At 45.7% G+C, this 18,389-nt stretch overlaps 1 protein-coding gene across 2 annotated transcripts; it reads right to left on the bottom strand.

Annotated features, from left to right (window-relative positions):
* Positions 1–212: 212 nt before the first annotated feature.
* Positions 213–18,389, bottom strand: LOC130357713 (uncharacterized). 2 transcript variants are annotated; one of them, XM_056560441.1, is made up of 5 exons: positions 18,152–18,389; positions 7,101–7,206; positions 5,719–5,825; positions 1,818–1,990; positions 213–625 (listed from the first exon to the last, which is right to left on the bottom strand). In XM_056560441.1, exons 1-5 carry the CDS (start codon positions 18,261–18,263, stop codon positions 350–352), a joined length of 774 nt encoding a protein of 257 aa, XP_056416416.1. In that variant the 5' UTR covers positions 18,264–18,389; the 3' UTR covers positions 213–349. The 2 variants fall into 2 exon arrangements, with proteins under 2 accessions (XP_056416416.1, XP_056416417.1); XM_056560442.1 differs by lacking the exon at positions 18,152–18,389 and adding an exon at positions 14,132–14,368 and having other exon boundaries at positions 217–625.

The following is an 18,389-nucleotide window of genomic DNA, read 5'->3' as shown; positions in this document are numbered from 1 at the left end:
CACCTAACAGTTCTACTCTCCCTCTCTTAGTGCATTTGTAGTCATTTGTTGGGGAGGTACAGATTACAATCTGGATAAACAATGGCGTGCCTGCAGACAAATACTGAGTGTTCCTCTGTCATTTCTGGTATAAGTAATTTGTCCAAATGCCGTACTGCGTCCAGCCCAAAGCTGCAGTGCATCTGTGGGTTGAAATGATTTTCAAGGTACACCATCAGGACTACTTATTCTTCAATGAGTTTATTAATCATATTTCTTAACAAAAATGTAAAAATAAAAAAAAGAGTAAAAGGAGGGAAGTCTGTCCCAGAATTTTATCATTTATTTTTATTTCCTTTAATGATCAAAGTCAGAATTTCAATGGCCAGAGCACAGGTGTTTGCTGTATGTAGCTTTTATATGCTGGGTCCTCTCCCCACCTTTTCATTGACTGTCTTTCGAGAATAGGAATACCACTGACATAACTGAGCAGGAACCACACAAATACTGGGGATATAACACTCAGGTACTGGTATCCACTTAGCACTGCCGAGGCAGACAGAAAAAGCCCGCTCCACTGCAGGATCTCGCCCAGGTAGTTTGGGTGACGACTGTATGCCCACAGACCACTCTGGATAAATTTACCCTATGGAAAGACAACATAATGTCAATGTGTGTAAATTATATGTACAGTATATTGGCACTGGGAATACATTATTGGTGCCCAGATGCTTAAATGGGCGCGTTATATATAACGTAGATTATAATAATTATATGTATATTTGTAATATTCATTGGTTAAAGGGGTATTCCGGCTTTATACATCTTATCCCCTATCCAAAAGATAGGGGATAAGATGTATGATTGCAGGGGTCCCGCTACTGGAGACCCCCGCGATCTCGGTGCAGCCCCCGGCATTCTGTGCCGGGTGATGCCGCCGAGACGGGGACATGAAGTCACACCACGCACCCTCCATTCATGTCTATGGGAGGGGGCGTGACGGCCGTCACGCCCGCTCCCATTGACATGAATGGAGGGTGCGTGGCCGTGACGTCACGTCCCCGTCTCGGAGGCAGCACCCGGCACAGAATGCCTATAGCCACATCTTTTCTATAAACCTTCCCCTTTCAGAAGGGTCAGATTCTGCAGCAGCATCCCCCCTCCTGGATGACTCTTTTGGTAATTGAGAAGGTCTCTGAACCTTAAGCTGCTAAAAGGTAGGGAAGATACTAACTAATATTACAAAGCTTTTATATTGAAATAAACTGTACTTAGAATGATAAGTATGCTTTAAAGGGGTACTCCAATGGCCAGAGTTGGAAACATTTAGTTCCGAACGCTGGGTGCGTGCTGCGGGGGGTTGGCCACGTCCCCTCCCATAGACTTGCATTGAGGGGGCATGGCCGACCCCTGTAGCACGCACACAGTGTTTGGAACTAAATGTTCCGAACGCTGGCTAGTGGAGTACCTTTTTAAAGACTAGATGAGCCTGGATTCTTCTGGGACCAAGAATCATGTGACATGAGAGTTATATAACATTTGCAATGACAAGCACAGGTAAAGCAGCAGGTTCTCTGTCCCTCTTGACTGCCTTTCCCATCATTTCTGCTTATTTGGCAGAGTTATCTCCTATTACTCTACATCCGGAGGGATCTATAACTCATGGTTGTTTTGTAATTCTCTCCCAATTACACATCTATGTCTGCATAATTCATTTTTATGGTTAGCTATAACTATAAGGAGAATATACTGATTATCGATAAAATGTAGGTGCAGATTTGCATAGAGAAAACTCATCCCAACAATGCACATGAACAATAAAAAGTCAGATCACTCACTGCATTATCAGGGTCAGCTTTAAATGTCCACTTCTGCTGATCAGCAACTGCTTGGGTCAGGAATCCAATAGTCCACAATGTCCACCCTAAGTAGTCCGTCAGCCCCAATGGCTTGGTTCTTTTCTCCAGATTTAAGATCAAGGATGGAAGCAATGTTACAAATACCCATATGCCTGGAGAAGAATTAAAAAAGGCATATCTGTAAATATTGGATTAAGTCAACATGAAATAAAACTCCATGTAGCATTGGGATGTGATGATTATTGATATTTATATTAATTCAGATCATATATAATTAATATTAGCCCCTGCCACTCAGATATACAATTATAACACAGCATTATATATGCTGTCATTCAGTAACCTAGGTAATATACTTCAGGGGTACATGTGCTCATATAACAGGTTATACGAGCATGTGATATACATTAAAGGGAAACTGACAAACTGTTCACCCACACTAAACAATACACAGGTTAAAGTACTATACCCATTGTTGGAACCAACATTGGCCACAATAATATAAATTTGATGTGTTTTTATTATGGACTCAAATATAATGGAATAACAATGGAATGGAGGGGAATGGATGGACATTTGTCAACACTATATGGGACAACAAAGAGGATCCCCCACTCCAGAAGACATCAAAGGACAAGGGCTGATTGCAATGACAATAAACTGTAACTGTTCTGATTGGCCATGGAGATGTCTTGGGATGGGCAATGTATGGGTTATGTGTGTGGATGACTGCTATATATGTGTTACTTATATGATGATGAGTTAGAGAGAGATCACTTCCTACCCCCCTTTCCCTTCTTCCTGTACCCCTATCCCTTATTTAGTTAGGATTCCCCTTTATATATGTATTCCTTGTAATAAACCCTATAAAGATCCAGTTGTCCTCAATCAATTAGTAAGGCACTCCTGAAACAAAGCAGTTTCTACACCCATTATTAACGGCATTGCACAATGTCGGCGGAACCCGAAAAAGAGGCAGGGAAGCTAAGAATGCCGGGTTCTGCCTGCATTGCATAAAGGCTGCAATTAACATATTATCAACAAATAATAACAGGTCTATCTGTGGAATCAGACCATAGATCCTGCTAAGTTACCCTTCATTTCAAGATGGTTCACCTATACTATAACCCTGTGTATTGGCTTTAGTGCGGGTGGCCAGCTGTTTAATCTAGATTGTGTATGTACAGAGAACTCTATGAATGTAGATGAACGAAAACAGGGTCAACTGAGGTAGATGTCTCTGTGATCAATGTTCCCGAGCCTTCGCTAGTCTGCTTCTTCCGAATTCTGTGTCGTCTCAATCCCACAGGACTTGCATGCTCAGCCATTTTGTAGCCACAGTCGTGTCCCAACACAGTTACTGATTGGCTAAGCAGACAGGCCCTGCGTGATCGGGACAATACAGAATCTGGGAGAAGCAAAGACCAGTGAGGGAACTGGAGCATCCGCATGACAGAAGAGGAAGCTTAGAAGTGCATTTAGGATACTGTTTATGCACTGAACTCAAACTATACACAGTAAGTTTTTTCTAGCGGTGGTAATTTTACTGGCATTGAGTTTGTATGTTCTCCATAAGTGTGTATGCATGTGTGTCAGTAATTGTTCAATTTAACCGAAGCATCACCACATAAAATTTAAATAAAAAAAACTTTTGCCGCAGAGACATGTCAAAAGTTTTGGTCTGTTGAGGTCTGATTGTTCTAAAATCAGCTTGGAGAAACGTGCAGTTATGTGCTTAAAGTGTACCTGTAATCAACAAAAACTTTTTATATAATGTAGAGAATATCATACATTGGTTAAAAAAAATATGTATATTTTTGTCCCTGCAGCTATTGCCTGTGTGTCTCTATGAGGAGTCCAAATACAGGAAGTGAGGGCAGGACAAGCAGGGCTCTGTGCAGTGAGGCTCTGTGACATGCTACGGGCTCATACATGAGGATGATTGACAAGCCAGGAGCCTGCACAGAGCCCTGCTTGTCCTGCCCTCACTTCCTGTATTTGGACTCCTCATAGAGACACACAGGCAATAGCTGCAGGCACAGCATTTTTTCACCCAAAAATATACAAATTTTTTAACCAATTTATATTACAAATATACATATTGGCCCTCATTTACTATTGCAAACCCGACATGGTTTGTGGGGTTGTGTGCCAGATTCTGTCGCATTGCGACAGAAATTCTGTCTGCGCCAGATTTTCTGCCAAAATTTGTGCCAGAATTGAAAAAACCCTGATTAACTCTCCATTTTGCTAAGAAAACCCGAAAAGGAGGCATGGCTGCTGGGAAAAGGGGCGTAGGCTCCGAAAAGGGCGGTGTTCCCGACATTTTCACAAAAACCCAACATATTTACTAAGGTTTCCACATAAAATGTGGTGGATTTGAGCTGAGGAAAACCAGACAGATCAGAACATGTGTAAAAAAAGCAAAGTGTAGGGAAAGTGGAAAATGTAGGGAAACCTTAGTAAATACTGTGGAAAATAAATTGTAGGGAATTAAAACCCACAAAAAAAACCTACACAACACTCTTAGTAAATAAGGGCAATTATGTTGGTATCTACATTATATAAAAAGTTTTTGTTGATGACAGGTACACTTTAATTCAACAGCTCGCTGCTTTATTTGACTTGACAGAGACAGAGATCGCAGTAAGCAGGAGAGTGAAGCACATAATTGCATGCTTCTCCCTGCTTTTGTTAGAGATCAGTGGGGATCTGTACACTCAGACCCCGACTGATCGAAACTTATGACATGTCTCTGTGGCATGCCAAAAGTTTTTCTAATTATAGGAATACTTTAGGCATTGCCCATAGCAACCAATCAGGAAGATTTTTTAATTTCGCAACCAATCAGGAAGCTTCTTTAATTTTCCTTTTTCTTTTTTTTTTTTTCTTTTTTTATAAAAGAAGCTATTTGGTTGCTATGGGCAACTGGTCAGCTTTTTCTCTGCACAGTTTTGATAAATCTCCCCCATAGTGGTAAAAGATGGATATATTTACTGTCTCTCTCTTGTTGATGTACTATATGGTGGTCTGAGTTGTTTACCCAAATGAAAATGAAGTGAAATAACTAATTACAAGAGATTAATAGGCAAGACAAGAAAACCCCTTTCATATGAAAGATCCCTTGACAAGGGGATTATTGCATGGAAATCCCACTGCCAGGACACACATACACTCTATCCTCAATAGGAAGATACTGATATTAGAAACTGTTTAAAGGGAATCTCTCCACTCTAGATCAGGCTCAGAGCTCAAGTCTCAAAGAGGCTGTGCAGAGACGCAGAATACACACCTCCCCCTCCCTCCCCCTTCCCTGCTTTAAGCGAGTGACATATAGGATAGGGGATAAGATGCCTGATCGCAGGAGTCCCGCAGCTGGGGACGCCCCGTGATCATGCACGCGGCACCCCGTTTGTAATCAGTCCCCGGAGCGTGTTCGCTCCGGGTCTGATTAGAGTCGACCACCCCCTCCTGTAGGCTTGCATTGACGTCACATGGGGCGGGGGCGTGACGTCACACGCCGCCGGCCCTGCGGTCAACTCTAATCAGACCCGGAGCAAACACGCTCCGGGGACTGATTACAAACGGGGTGCCGCGTCCATGATCACGGGCGTCCCCAGCTGCGGGACTCCTGCGATCAGGCATCTTATCCCCTATCCTTTAGATAGGGGATAAGATGTGTAAGCACTGGAGTACCCCTTTAACATAAGGAGGGCCCAGATGGGAAGCCTTTTATTTTACATCCATATGCTCATCCACTTCCATCAAGCAAGTACATGAGGGAAATGACCACATTAAAAACCATGGATGCCACATTTATCAGAACAGAACAATATTTAATCCATTTCATACATATTGACTACTCTTTGCTGCTACTCGCCTTGCACTGTCCAGTAAACCAAAAATGTTCCTGGATTATCTCGCACTTTATTAAATCGCCTGTCTTGGCCATCTCGTAGAATTCGCAGGAACAAAAATGTACCAAGACTGAAGCAAGAAAGATAGGAAATTAGTAGTGCACATTTATTTAAATAGTATCCGTCAAGACTTTTGTGCTAGTGAAATCTGCTGACAGCTCTATATAGGCACTGGGAAGGGAAGGGCAAACAAACCTCTGCTCCTGGTCATGTGCATCGCATAGCTGAGAAAATGGCTTTTTAACGTCCCAGCCGCCAGCTGCTAAAGAGTCAGAAAGGCGGGATCATCCCCCAAGCTCCCTGTAATGAGACCTTCTCTGCCCTGCCTCTCACCAATGATTGACAGCTCTAGCAGTTTTTTGATTAAACTATAGAACTGTCAATCCCTGGCTGGGGAGGCTCTCATGACAGGGAATGCGGGGGCAGATCCCGCCTCTTCAGCACCTGGGGCATTTAAAAGCTATTTTAATTTTTAAACAAATTGCATGCCTGACAGTAGAGGCTTGCATGCTCTCCCCTTCCCAGGGTCTATTTAGTGCAGTCAGCAGTTTTGGTAGTAAAAAAAAACCACTGATAGATTCCCTTTGAGCCTCGTTCACATTACCGTCGGACTCCGCGATTCAGAGTTCCGTAGGCAATCCGGTCAGAAGGACAGAAGTTTAGCGGGAAAAAATAGTGCAATCGCTATTTTCTTCTCCGTTATATTCCGGTAAAATTACTGGATCACCGAAGGACCCCATGTAAGTGAATGGGGTCCATCGGGACCCGGTAGTAGCCGTTTGCATCCGACCTGTTTTAAGGTTCAATCAGCTAAAAAAAAAAAAAAAAAAGCAGATCGTACCCTTAACGGGTCGGATGCGAACAGCAATGTGAACCCAGCCTAAGGGTACATTCATACGAGCGGATCCACCGCCAATGGACCCCTACAGGATTCCCCAGATGTGCCTGCTGGAAGCGGCAGTACGCTTCTACGAGCGGACACACTGCTGCAATGTGCGAGTCACTGGTTACCAACTAGTGGTAGTACTCGCACACATTGTGGCCGCTCCCCCTGCTCCCTGAGCTAGGCTGAGAGCAGCTGTGATGTTTGTGAGTATACTGTGCATGCGCACATCGCAGTGTGTCTGCTCGAAGAGTCATATGCCGCTCCAAGAAGGCATATCTGAGGCACTTTGTAGGGGTCCATCGGCGGCGCATCCACAGCATAAAATACGCTGTGGATTCACTAACCAACCCTAAAACTGCTTTTTTTTCTTAAGGAGCAAATAAACCAACTATTTAGTGCCACCTATTATTGCTTTATTTACATATGCTGTAAAGCTCCATCTTTTACACATGCACTTACCGTACTCCCCATACTGTGATCAGACCAGTCTGGACTTGTTGGCGTAAAAACTTTGTTCCTGTCCATCGCAGGCTAAGATGTGACAAAAGTATAAATGTTCCACTACCTATAAAAAATGTTTCAACAATTAGTCGTTGAATGAGAAATACAGCACCGCCACATTTTCTGTGACAACATGTTACCATACATACAGTACCGTACATATGGATGAGCACTTATAAATCTTATCCAAACGAGGCAGATATTTTCAGGGAAGCATAGTTTAAGATTGGCAATTCATGTGGCAAACTTGTCCACTGATTTTGAGGATTTTCCCTTTTAAATTCAATAGAAAGATACATATTTTGCTGCAGATTGCTCACAGATCCACAGGAAAATCTGCACAGATTTTCTGTGCATAATCCTGTATATAATGGAGCTCAGACCTATGAATATTTATAAAGGGGTGGTGCACAGGGCTAAGCTGGGCAGGCAGAAAAGTGCACCATGGGGCTGGGAATGCCCCCAGTGCACCAAAGCATTTTACGTTTACTCTTTTTGTTCTAACTGATAAGAACAGATAAGTTTAAAGAGCTGAGGTACATGCTCTCAAATCACCCAAGTGCAAGTGTTCACACAAAAAACTATGCACAAGGATGCGGTCAATCGCAAGCCCTTCTCCAACAGGAGCGAGGCCCCCCAACAAACCAAACCCTTTGCCTCCGGGCCAAAAGGCACCTGCAAGGTTGAAGGTACGATATCCCCTTTTGCCTAAGCTACTCAGGTGGAAAAGTGGTCCAGGCGAACAACTAGGCGCTAACCAAGTTGCCACCGAGGAACCAGTAAAACTGGTTCAGTATTCCTGCCGAAGCAGCAATGCCACAGGGCATGGCAGGGAGGTGAGGAACCTGATGGCCACACACACTTCCCCTAGACTGTCAGGAGGGACACCCAGAAGCGCTACTGCACCCTGACCAAATCCTAGTGTATATAAAAAGAACACAAACATGAGCCCAGTGACAAAAACATATAAAATAAGTGAATGTGCACAGTGTGATACTGCCCGGACATCCGGCCGGATCTATAAAAATTCCTCTGCAGATCAACAGCCAGAAGGCTGTAACGCTAGAGGTGAGTGCTCAGAAGTGATAAAGTACGGGCTGCGTGCCATCAGTCAAGAGGGGTCACTAGAGGGGCCACATAGGAACAAAAGGAAAACAGAGTTGGAATCTGTGTCACCCGCATTATTATCCCATTCCAGTAAGCGAGGGTGACGCTGGTGACAGATTCTGTTAAACATTTTCTTTGTGCTTTGTAACGGCATCCTTATTTTACCATTAATTCGGCACTTCAATCATTCTCTGTGGTGCTTTTAAACATTAGAGATCACTGAGCTCGTTCTTATGCATTGGATCCTCACTGATCAGTTTGTAATCTTCTAGGATAGGGGATAACTTAAAGGGGTACGTCGCCCCTCGAAATCTTATCCCCAGTCATCCGGTGCATGGAGCGAAGTTCGACTGGTGACTGGTGATGCGGGTCCGGAGGCTCATGACATTACAGCCATGCCCCTTGTGATGCCACGGCCACGCCACCTCAATGCAAGTCTATGAGAGGGCGTGACGGCCGCCACGCCCTCTCCCTTAGACTTGTATTGAGGGGGCATGGCCGTGCATTACGAGCCTCTGGCGCTGCTCCAGATGCCGGATAAGATAAGATGTCTAGGGACGGAGTACCCCTTTAATAGGCCTAGAAAACCTCTTTAGGGCAGGGTCACATGGGGCGCATCCACATCACATTTCATGCTGTGGGTGAGCTGACGGTAGTATTAGAGGGACTGCAGAATGAGCTCCCAGCTGCGGCTGGGTAGCATTGTGTGTTTCATTGTAAGAATACGCTCACACGAGCGGACCCACAGCGTATTTCACGCTGCAGATCTGCCACTGAAGGACCGCTGCATGGTGGCTTTACATGTGCCTGCTGGAAGTTGCAATACGCCGCTACGAGCAGATACACTAAAGCGATGTGCGAGTCGCCACGCATGCGCGGTGTACTCGCACACATCGCGGCCACTCCCCCTGGTCCATGAGCTAGGCAGAGAGCAGCTGCGATGTGTGAGTATGCTGCGCATGCGCGCTGCGACTCGCACATAGCAGTGTGTCTGCTCATAACGGCGTATTGCCGCACCAAGCAGGCACATGTAAAGCCACCATGCAGGGGTCCTTCAGCGGCGGATCTGCTGCATAAAATATGCTGTGGGTCCGCTTGTGTGAACATACCATAAAGCCGGATTTCCCGCTGTAGAAATCCGCCACTATGAGCGGACACACAGAGCTACCCAGCCGCAGCTGGAAGCTTGCTCTGCAGTCTGTTACTGCTATCAGCTCACCCACAGCATGAAATACGTTGTGGATGCACCCCGTGTGACCCTGCCCTAAAAAAATGCATGCACATACTGCAGAAACAGGTCCATTAAGTGTATGAAAATGATCTTCCATTGCAGAAATAGTTTCAACAAAACTGCTGCATGTGAATAAATACTCTGCATGCTCCTATTTGGAGGGGAATTTAGTTTCAATCTGCTACCTTCTGACAGAAATTAGACTATATGCCCCACTGGGGACTGGGACAGACCTTAGTAACTGCAGTTCTGCACTATATAAATGACTAAATGTAGGAACAATTCTAGAACAGCCTACCACTTCATATGATGGTCACATTATGTGCGCGGGTTCTGGATTATTCTCACATAGTTATTGTTATCAGTCAAGTTAACAAGGCTCCAAGATACAAGTGACCTTTGGCAAAGTCTATTCACGAATCTGGTTAGGACTTGTGCATTATTTCCAATGTCAGCAAGGACCATATTGGTTCACATTTAAAGGAAATATGTCACTACATTCACCTGCACTAATCAGCAGTACTGGCTGGTAGTGTGGGTGACACTGATTAAAATGATACCTTTTGTGTCAGGATCCGTTGCTGCATTCCGGAGATATCATTGTCTTAGTGAATATGCAAATGAGCAATCTGGGGCATGGGCGCAGCTACGATTCCGGCATCGGGCATAGTGATGTCAGTGCTCTGCCCAGCTTATTACTGTTCACTTTGTTCCCTGCTCTGTCTTAGTGCCTACTGCACAATGCAAAACTACAACTCCCGACATGCCCAGACAGCCAGCCGGAGGCCGGGAATGTAGCTCCGCCCATGCCTCAGACTGTTAATTTGCATATTCACTAAACGAAAGATATCTCCGGAACGCAGCGACGGATCCGGACACAAAAGGTATTGTTTTAATCAGTCAGTACTGCTGGTTAGTGCGGGTGAATGTAGTGACAGATTTCCTTTAACTATTTCATTTGGTCCTAAGTATGCATAGGTTTTCTGGTAGTTCCAAGCCAAATACCTCTTACTCAAAAAAATGATATCACAGAAACCCGCTTTGCCCCAAGGCTCTGATTATCCTCCAGTTAAAGGGGTATTCCAGGATTTTTTTTTATTTCACTATGCTACAGGGGCTGTAAAGTTAGTGTAGTTGTAGTCGTCTCAGGTTTTCCCAGGTTGCAGTGCGGTCCAAGACATAACATCACTAGTCAGGTGATCAGAGTGAGCCTGTCTTTGCTTCAATGGGTGGAGCGACCACAGGGTGGGAGGGAGATCATTATGCAGTGAATTGTAGGTTTGCCGCAGCTGGAGACATCCTCGTTAGGCTACTTTCACATTGCTATTCGCACATGGCAGTGTGATGGCCGTCAGGGGGAGCTCTGGGGAATAGCAGGAGAAAAAATACTGCAAGAGCCGTCTTTTTCTCCCGATATTCCCGCCAGAAAACAATAAGTCCAGGAGGTCCCCGGCCGTTGCTCCTCGCCGTGAGAAAAAAAATGAGACTTTAACGGCTGTTATCGACAGAGAACAAAGGCAGTGTGAAAGGGGCCTTAGAAAACACTGGTCTACTGCATTGAAGGGATCACAGATGTGTTTATATAGGTAGGATGGCTGATGTGGGAGGAAGAAAAATGGCCTCACACCTGCAAACAAATTACGGGACATGTAGTTCGAGGGAGGGAACTCCAGCAGGAAAAAGCCAGTTCACAAAAAAATTTTTTTATTTTTTTTTAAAGCATCAGCGTTATGGTTGATTCAGAACATAGCTGTTTAGCTCAGCTCCCAAGACAAGCACAGATCCTTCCTAACCATGGCTATTACTGTTCGGCAGGTATGTACTAAAATCACCTTAGGGTATGTTCACACTGCAAAATTCCATGCAGTGAAAATTACCATCAGTGTAAATGGATCTTCCGCGAGACCCGTTCACACTGAGGATTTTCAGCGGCAGACAATCCGGCTGCGGAAATCGTTCTGCACAGAGAATGAACATGTTCATTCTTTGTGTGTAATTACGCAAGCACTGCATAGCCTTCAAAAGTGACGGCGCAGTGGTCCTACTGACGAAGTATTTTCGGCGGCGGCTGCCAGATGGAATCTCCAGTCGTGGAATTCTGCGAGCGGAGATTCTGCAGTGTGAACATATGGTGAATACCCCCTTTAATTGATACTGGAAACAGCAGCATTTCCACACCAAAGTCCCCAGTAAAAAAATCACAAAGTTTCCAGCCCATAACTGACATGATGCTGATTTACCGTATTTTTCGCCCTATAGGACGCACCGGCGTATAAGACGCACCCGATTTATAGGTGCCAAATCTAAAAAAAATAAAGATTCTGAACCCAACAGTGGTCTTCAACCTGCGGACCTCCAGATGTTGCAAAACTACAACTCCCAGCATGCCCGGACAGCCAACGGCATCTGGAGGTCCGCAGGTTGAAGACCACTGGTATAGGAGGTAGCACTCAAGTGTCCCCACCGCTCCGGACCCGTCACCGGTGCCCTGGATGTCGCTCCATCACTGTCGCCGCGTCCCCGATGCTCCGGACTTCTTCTTCCCCAGGATCCACGCTCTCCGTCGGCGTCATCACGTCGCCGTCATCATCACTCCGCTACGCACGCTGCTCCTATTGGATGACGGCGTGCACGAAGGAGAAGGAGAGTGCAGGGGATCCCGGCACGAAGAAGACACCGAGGAGGCAGGTAAGGTCCCTCCCGGTGTCTTGTAAGCTGTTCGGGACGCCGTGATTTCACCGCGGCGGTCCCAAACAGCCCGACTGAGCAGCCGGGTTAGTGTTATTTTCGCTTCAGACGCGGCGGTCAGCTTTGATCGCCGCGTCTGAAGGGTTAATACAGGGCGTCACCGTGATCGGTGATGTCCTGTATTAGCGGCGGGTCCCGGCCGTTGATGGGCGCAGGTATTCGCCGTATAAGACGCACCAACTTCCCCCCCCCCCCAGTTTTGGGGAAGAAAAAGTGCGTCTTATACGGCGAAAAATACGGTAATATTTAAATCTCATTCACTTTGCTGCTCCAGTAAATTTCGGCAATGTATGACCCTACTCTGTGACTACACAATAAAATAATCTGCAGCACTTATAGCATTGTTTCTCAACCAAGGTGCCTCCAGCTGTTGCTAAACTACAACTCCCAGCATGCCCCTGGTTGGAAATCACTGACTTATAGACTCTGGGGAGGAATTTTTTTTCATTCATCAAAACCCTATTCACCAACATTGTACTGTGCATTGTTACATAAACTGTAAATCTGCAATAAGTATGGGATCTAAGAATCCACAAATCTACCGCAGTTACATGTGAACACCCACGTATCAACAGGGTCACAGGAGTAGTTCAGAAAACTGAATTTTTTAGACACATATATGCCATCTATGGCTGGGGGATAAGTGTCTGATCATAGGGGGTTCTCACTAGAGATGAGCGAACTTACAGTAAATTCGATTCGTCACGAACTTCTCGGCTCGGCAGTTGATGATTTCCCTGCGTAAATTAGTTCAGCTTTCCGGTGCTCCGGTGGGCTGGAAAAGGTGGATAAAGTCCTAGGAAAGAGTCTCCTAGGACTGTATCCACCTTTTCCAGCCCACCGGAAAGCTGAACTAATTTACGCAGGAAAAATCATCAACTGCCGAGCCGAGAAGTTCGTGACGAATCAAATTTACTGTAAGTTCGCTCATCTCTAGTTCCGACCGCTGCCGGTACAAAATCACTAATGGCCATTAGAAAATCCCATTATAGTCTATGGGATTTTTCTAATAGCCGTTTTAACCCGTTATCGCCCGTTATTAATAACGGCCATTATTTTGTGACGGGCGAATGAACGGGAGAAATAGTGCTTGGACTAATTCTCCTGTTACTATCGCCCGTCACAAAATAGCGGGCGATAACGGGTTAAAACTGCTATTAGAAAAATCCCATAGACTATAATGGGATTTTCTAATGGCCATTAGTGATTTTGTACCAGCCATATAACTGCCGATTTCCAGGCTTTTTATAATGGGCGTTCATAACGGAAGTATTTTTATAGTGTGAAAGGGGCCTTATATATGGCGTGTTTTATTTATTTTTTTCTAGCCACACAAAATATATATATATATATATAAATAAATGCACCCACGCCTTATAGTCCCAAAAAAAGCAAAAGTTGTAATATAATTGTTTTCTGCATAGTCCTCAAGCATTTTCCCACATGACTTGGCCCAGTGTTTCCCAACCGGGGTGCCTCCAGCTGTTGCAAAACTACAACTCCCAACATGCCCGGACAGCCAAAGGCTGTCCGGGCATGCTGGGAGTTGTAGTTTTGAAACAGCTGGAGACACCCTGGTTGAGAAACACAGGACCACCACAAGTGACCGCTACAGAAATGCGCATGCGCCCTAGACTTTATGTAACTTTTAAAAACTCCGCCTTTAGTCACTAGGTTACGCGCGAAAGCGTCCGTCACGTGACTCGGGCTTCCGCAGCCATTACTCTTCGGGAGTAGTAGTCGCATTACGTCATGTTGTGTGTGTACTGACTCTGATATAACGCTGAGTGTGCATTGTGCTCTACGGGGAGACTATAAGTGTGCGGGAGGGGGGAAGGGAAACCGCACCGGGTGCAGAGATCAGCAATCGCAGCTTCATACACAGGACACGTGCGGTTCTTACCTGCCAGATCGTAGAACTTCTCAGTGTGGAACAGAGCCGCAACAGCCCATAGGATCCACTGGATCGCTAGGCTGAGGATCAGACACAGGGACAGGGCCGACAGCATGGCTGCAGATGTGTCCAGTGCCTTCCGACCAGTCACCGCCCCCGATCACTCACTTCCGACTAGTGTCTTATGTCATACAGCTCCTTTATTATTGTGTCAATCTCCTCAGTCCCTGATCCCTGCAGACATACACCAGACCGTCACATGACAGAGACAGGCAGAGAGTCTCATCATTAAGGCTGAGGTCACACTGTGCGGTTTTTGTACCGTTTTGTAAAGTCTCAAAAGTGTGCATTATTTATTTATTTATTTATTTATTTATTTTAAACCAAATCCAACAGGCCAGGGCTGTATGACAAATTTACACACTTTTGCACTTATGCACCTTTGCTGTGTTTTGGAACGACGCCGCCAGTTTTCATTTTTGCATGTTGTCTTTTTTTTTTTTTCCTTCTCACCTTTTAAATCTTCAAAGCTCTTTCGATTTACCGAAATATACAAGTATGGGAATGGTTCACTACTTAAAGGGCATCTGCAGCAAAAGACAACTTATCCCCTATCCACAGGATTAGAGATAAGTGTCTTATTGCAGGGGGTCCGACCACTGGGACCCCCGCGATCTCCCAAACGTGGCCCCCACATTGCTGCTCTATGTGAGCGGCTAATGCGCATAGACGGTACGCCCCCTCCCCATACAGTTCTGTGGGGGAGGCACGAATGCTGCCTTACCGGCTCTCCCATAGAGATACATGGAGAAGGCATGTCGGCCCTCTGTGGCCCAGTGCAGGAGATTGCGGGGGGGGGGGGGGGGGGGGGACGACTCCCTGCGTTCAGACCCCCGCGATCAGACGCTTATCTGCTATCCTGTGGATAGAGGATAAGTTGTCTTTTGCTGCAGATTTCCTTTAAAGGAGAACTCCAGCCGAGACTAACTTATCCCCTATCCACAGGATAAGTAGCTGATCGAGGGGGGGAGGATGGGTGCTGGGACCCCTCATGATCTCCAGAATGGGACCTGGCTCTTAGTTCAGAGCACGTGCTGCAGACGACACATGATTAATTCATTTCTATAGGAATGTCAAAAAGACCAGAGTGCAGCTCTTGGGTATCTCCGGCACTACCATAGAAATGAATGGACCACGTGCGCTCCTCACTCAGAGCTGGGGTCCCGTTCTGGAGATCGTGGGGAGTCCCATCGGTCGGACCCCCAGCGCTTAGCTACTTATTCCCTATCCTATGGATAGGGAATAAGTTATTTTTTAGCTGGAGTTCTCCTTTACTGATCATCTATAGGTTGACCTGACCAATCTGACGCTTATACCTTGTGTCACAACAGAAAGATGGTTCTCTAAGGTCAGCTGGACCAGATATACAATAGGTCTAAAAATGATGTAATTATGTATTAATTATTTTTGTGCTATGATCGGTAGCTTATATCAGAACCATTTTTGTTTTGAAGCGCTTCATTGAATTGTTTTCTGGTATTTGAAGTGACCACAAATTCTGGTAAATGGTGAGAGGCACTACCCACGCTTGGTGTGGCTACATATGTAACCAGTCTTTGGCTGCATTCACACACTGTTTATGAGCCATATTTTATGGTTCAAAAATGGCTGTTTGTTTTGGAACGTACTTTAGGTCTTTAACCCCTTAATGACACAGGATATAAAAAATTTTGGGGTTCTAAATCCCCCCCCCTCTCTTTTTTAAAACTAGAATCTACAGAGCCATATGGGGCCTTATGTTTTTTTAACAGGACCAAATATAATTCCTAATGGCATCCCCCATGTCGGCACATGTGCCGACATCCCAAATAAAGAAAAATCAGGGAAGCCCACATTACTCACTCTTAGGCCCTGTTCTCATGGCCAAAATGTGCAGAATGTCCACCTGGAAAGTACAGGCGGTCTCATAGACATGTCTATTCTTTCTACGGATGCCGGAATTTACTCCGTGTGCACAGTGCAGCAGAATTCCATTGAAATCACTGAGCATTTCCAAATTGAATATTTCCGCTGAATTCGCTCGGAAATTCCATTATGTGAACATAGCCTAACACACAAAGCTAGCAGTCGCAGCTAGCACTTGCAATATACTGATCATTTTGGGCTGCACTTGGACTAGCCACTTGTACACAGCCGCTATCCTTGCAAGTAAGAGCACCCTAAGGGTCTATTCACACGGCGGAATCCCGCCTCAAATAAAAACCCCATAGACTTCTATGGGATCCCGCACTCCCATTCACACTTCTGAATTTCCACTTGCGGAATTCCGCAAGTGGAAATTGAGAGGTGTGAATGGGAGTGCAGAATCCCATAGAAGTCTATGGGCTTTAACTTTAGGCAGAATTCCGCAAATGGACATTTCGTCATGTGAATAGACCCTAAGGGTACGTTCAGACGAGCGAATCCACAGCCGAAGGACCCCTACAGGGTGCCTTTAGATGTGCCTGCTTGGAGTGGCACTACACCGCTACGAGCAGACACACTGCTGCGATGTGCAAGTCGCCGCGCGTGTGCGGTGAAGTCGCACACATCGCGGCCGCTCCCCCTGCTCCCTGAGCTAGGCCGAGAGCAGCCGCGATGTGCGAGTATACTGTGCATGCGCGCGGCGACTCACACATTGCAATGTGTCTGCTCGTAGTGGTGTATTGCCGCTCCGAGTATGCACTTATAAAGGCGAATTTCGCGAATATAGCGCTATATATTCGTAATTACGAATATTCGTTTTTTTTTTTTATTTATTTTTTTTTCTTCACAGTACACATCACAGTGATCACCCCTCTCTGCTTCCAGCTTGTGTGGTGTAAAGAAGGCTGTAATACTACTGTGTGAGACTGGCGTGCTAAAATTCGCATATGCGGAAATTCGCATATGTTAATTTTCGCATATGCGAATTTTCACGTATGTTAATCTTGGATATGCTAATATTCACATATGTTAATTTTCGCATACGCGAATATTCGCATATGCGAAAATAGAACAAGAATATAACGGATATGCGAATATTCGCGAATATAAGACGAATATTCGTCCATATATTCGCGAATATTCGCGAATTCGAATATGGCCTATGCCGCTCAACACTACTCTGCAAAATGAAAGAAGTGATCTAATTTAGGGATTGACCGATAAAGATTTTTTAGTGCCGATTCCGATAACCTGTGAACTTTCAGGCCGATAGCCGATAACTTATACAGATATTTTGTGCATTATATGGGCACATGATGGGGGGCTGTCATGTGCCCCCACATATAATGCCCCCCTGTCATGTGCCCCTCATATACAATATATATAGTGTAGTATGAGGTATATGACGTATATAAGGACCAGTATGACGTCACGTCCCTTCACCTCACCTCTCCTGCCGGTTTCTCTCTCAGCTCCGTGCTCCTGCTCTCCGCACGTGCTTCCTGTATCACATGACACGCAGCGCGCCCGCGGATTGGCTGTCGTGCCCCTTACTTGTTGCTGTACAGTCAGGACGGGACGCGGTTCTGAGGTAAATATTACCGGCTTGCCTCCCGGGCCCCATTGTGTACGGGATCACAGAATGTACGGGGCACAGGGTGTAGGGGGCCACAGGCTGCAACTCCACCGCCTGATCCGGATGTAGTAAGAAGGCCGCTCTCTGTTTGGGTTTAGGCTCTGTCCTCCAATAAGCTGTGAGTACTGAGCACTGACCCCGCCCACACCATGACCAGAGCCGAAGGAGGTGAGTGTGGCCCCTACAGGAAGTGATAGCTACGGGGCCCCCTGGGATCAATCTGTTATCCTTTGCCGTGCAGAGCAGAGAGACTTCAAGACAGATTGGGGGTGCACGCGCTGGACGCATTATCGGCAAGGTTAGATGCCGATACCGATAACTTACAAAATCATGAATATCGGTGGATCCCTAATCTGATTGGTTACTATAGGCAACTGGGCAACTTTTCCTTTACACAGGTTTTGATAAATCTCCCCCAAGAAGCCTACCTTGCATGATGTGAAATTCCCACTCCGCCTGCCAAGTTGGTACATAATGGCGGCCTCCGTAGTGTCTAGCTCTCAGGATAACTTGAATAGCAGTGTGGAGCCGCGCTGTCATTTGTCGCTTGCTTTCCTCTCATGTCAGCCAACTCTCTAGTCATCTTTCTGTCACAGAATCATGTTTTTCATAAGCATGAGTTTTTTTCAGACTTTACACTGCAGGGTTCCTCTAATTGATACTCAA

Source organism: Hyla sarda, chromosome 2 (genome assembly GCF_029499605.1).
Source record: "Hyla sarda isolate aHylSar1 chromosome 2, aHylSar1.hap1, whole genome shotgun sequence".
NCBI lineage: Eukaryota > Metazoa > Chordata > Amphibia > Anura > Hylidae > Hyla > Hyla sarda.
This window is presented reverse-complemented; position numbering and strand designations above follow the sequence as displayed.

Excerpts from the sequence above, each read along its gene's own strand:
- LOC130357713 (XM_056560441.1), bottom strand. The coding sequence starts at position 18,263 with ATGACAGCGCGGCTCCACACTGCTATTCAAGTTATCCTGAGAGCTAGA. Across the intron at positions 1,991-5,718 it reads GGTTTACTGGACAGTGCAAG|GCATATGGGTATTTGTAACA; the intron begins GCGAGTAGCAGC and ends ATTCTTCTCCAG. Across the intron at positions 626-1,817 it reads AAGCTGACCCTGATAATGCA|GGTAAATTTATCCAGAGTGG; the intron begins GTGAGTGATCTG and ends GTCTTTCCATAG.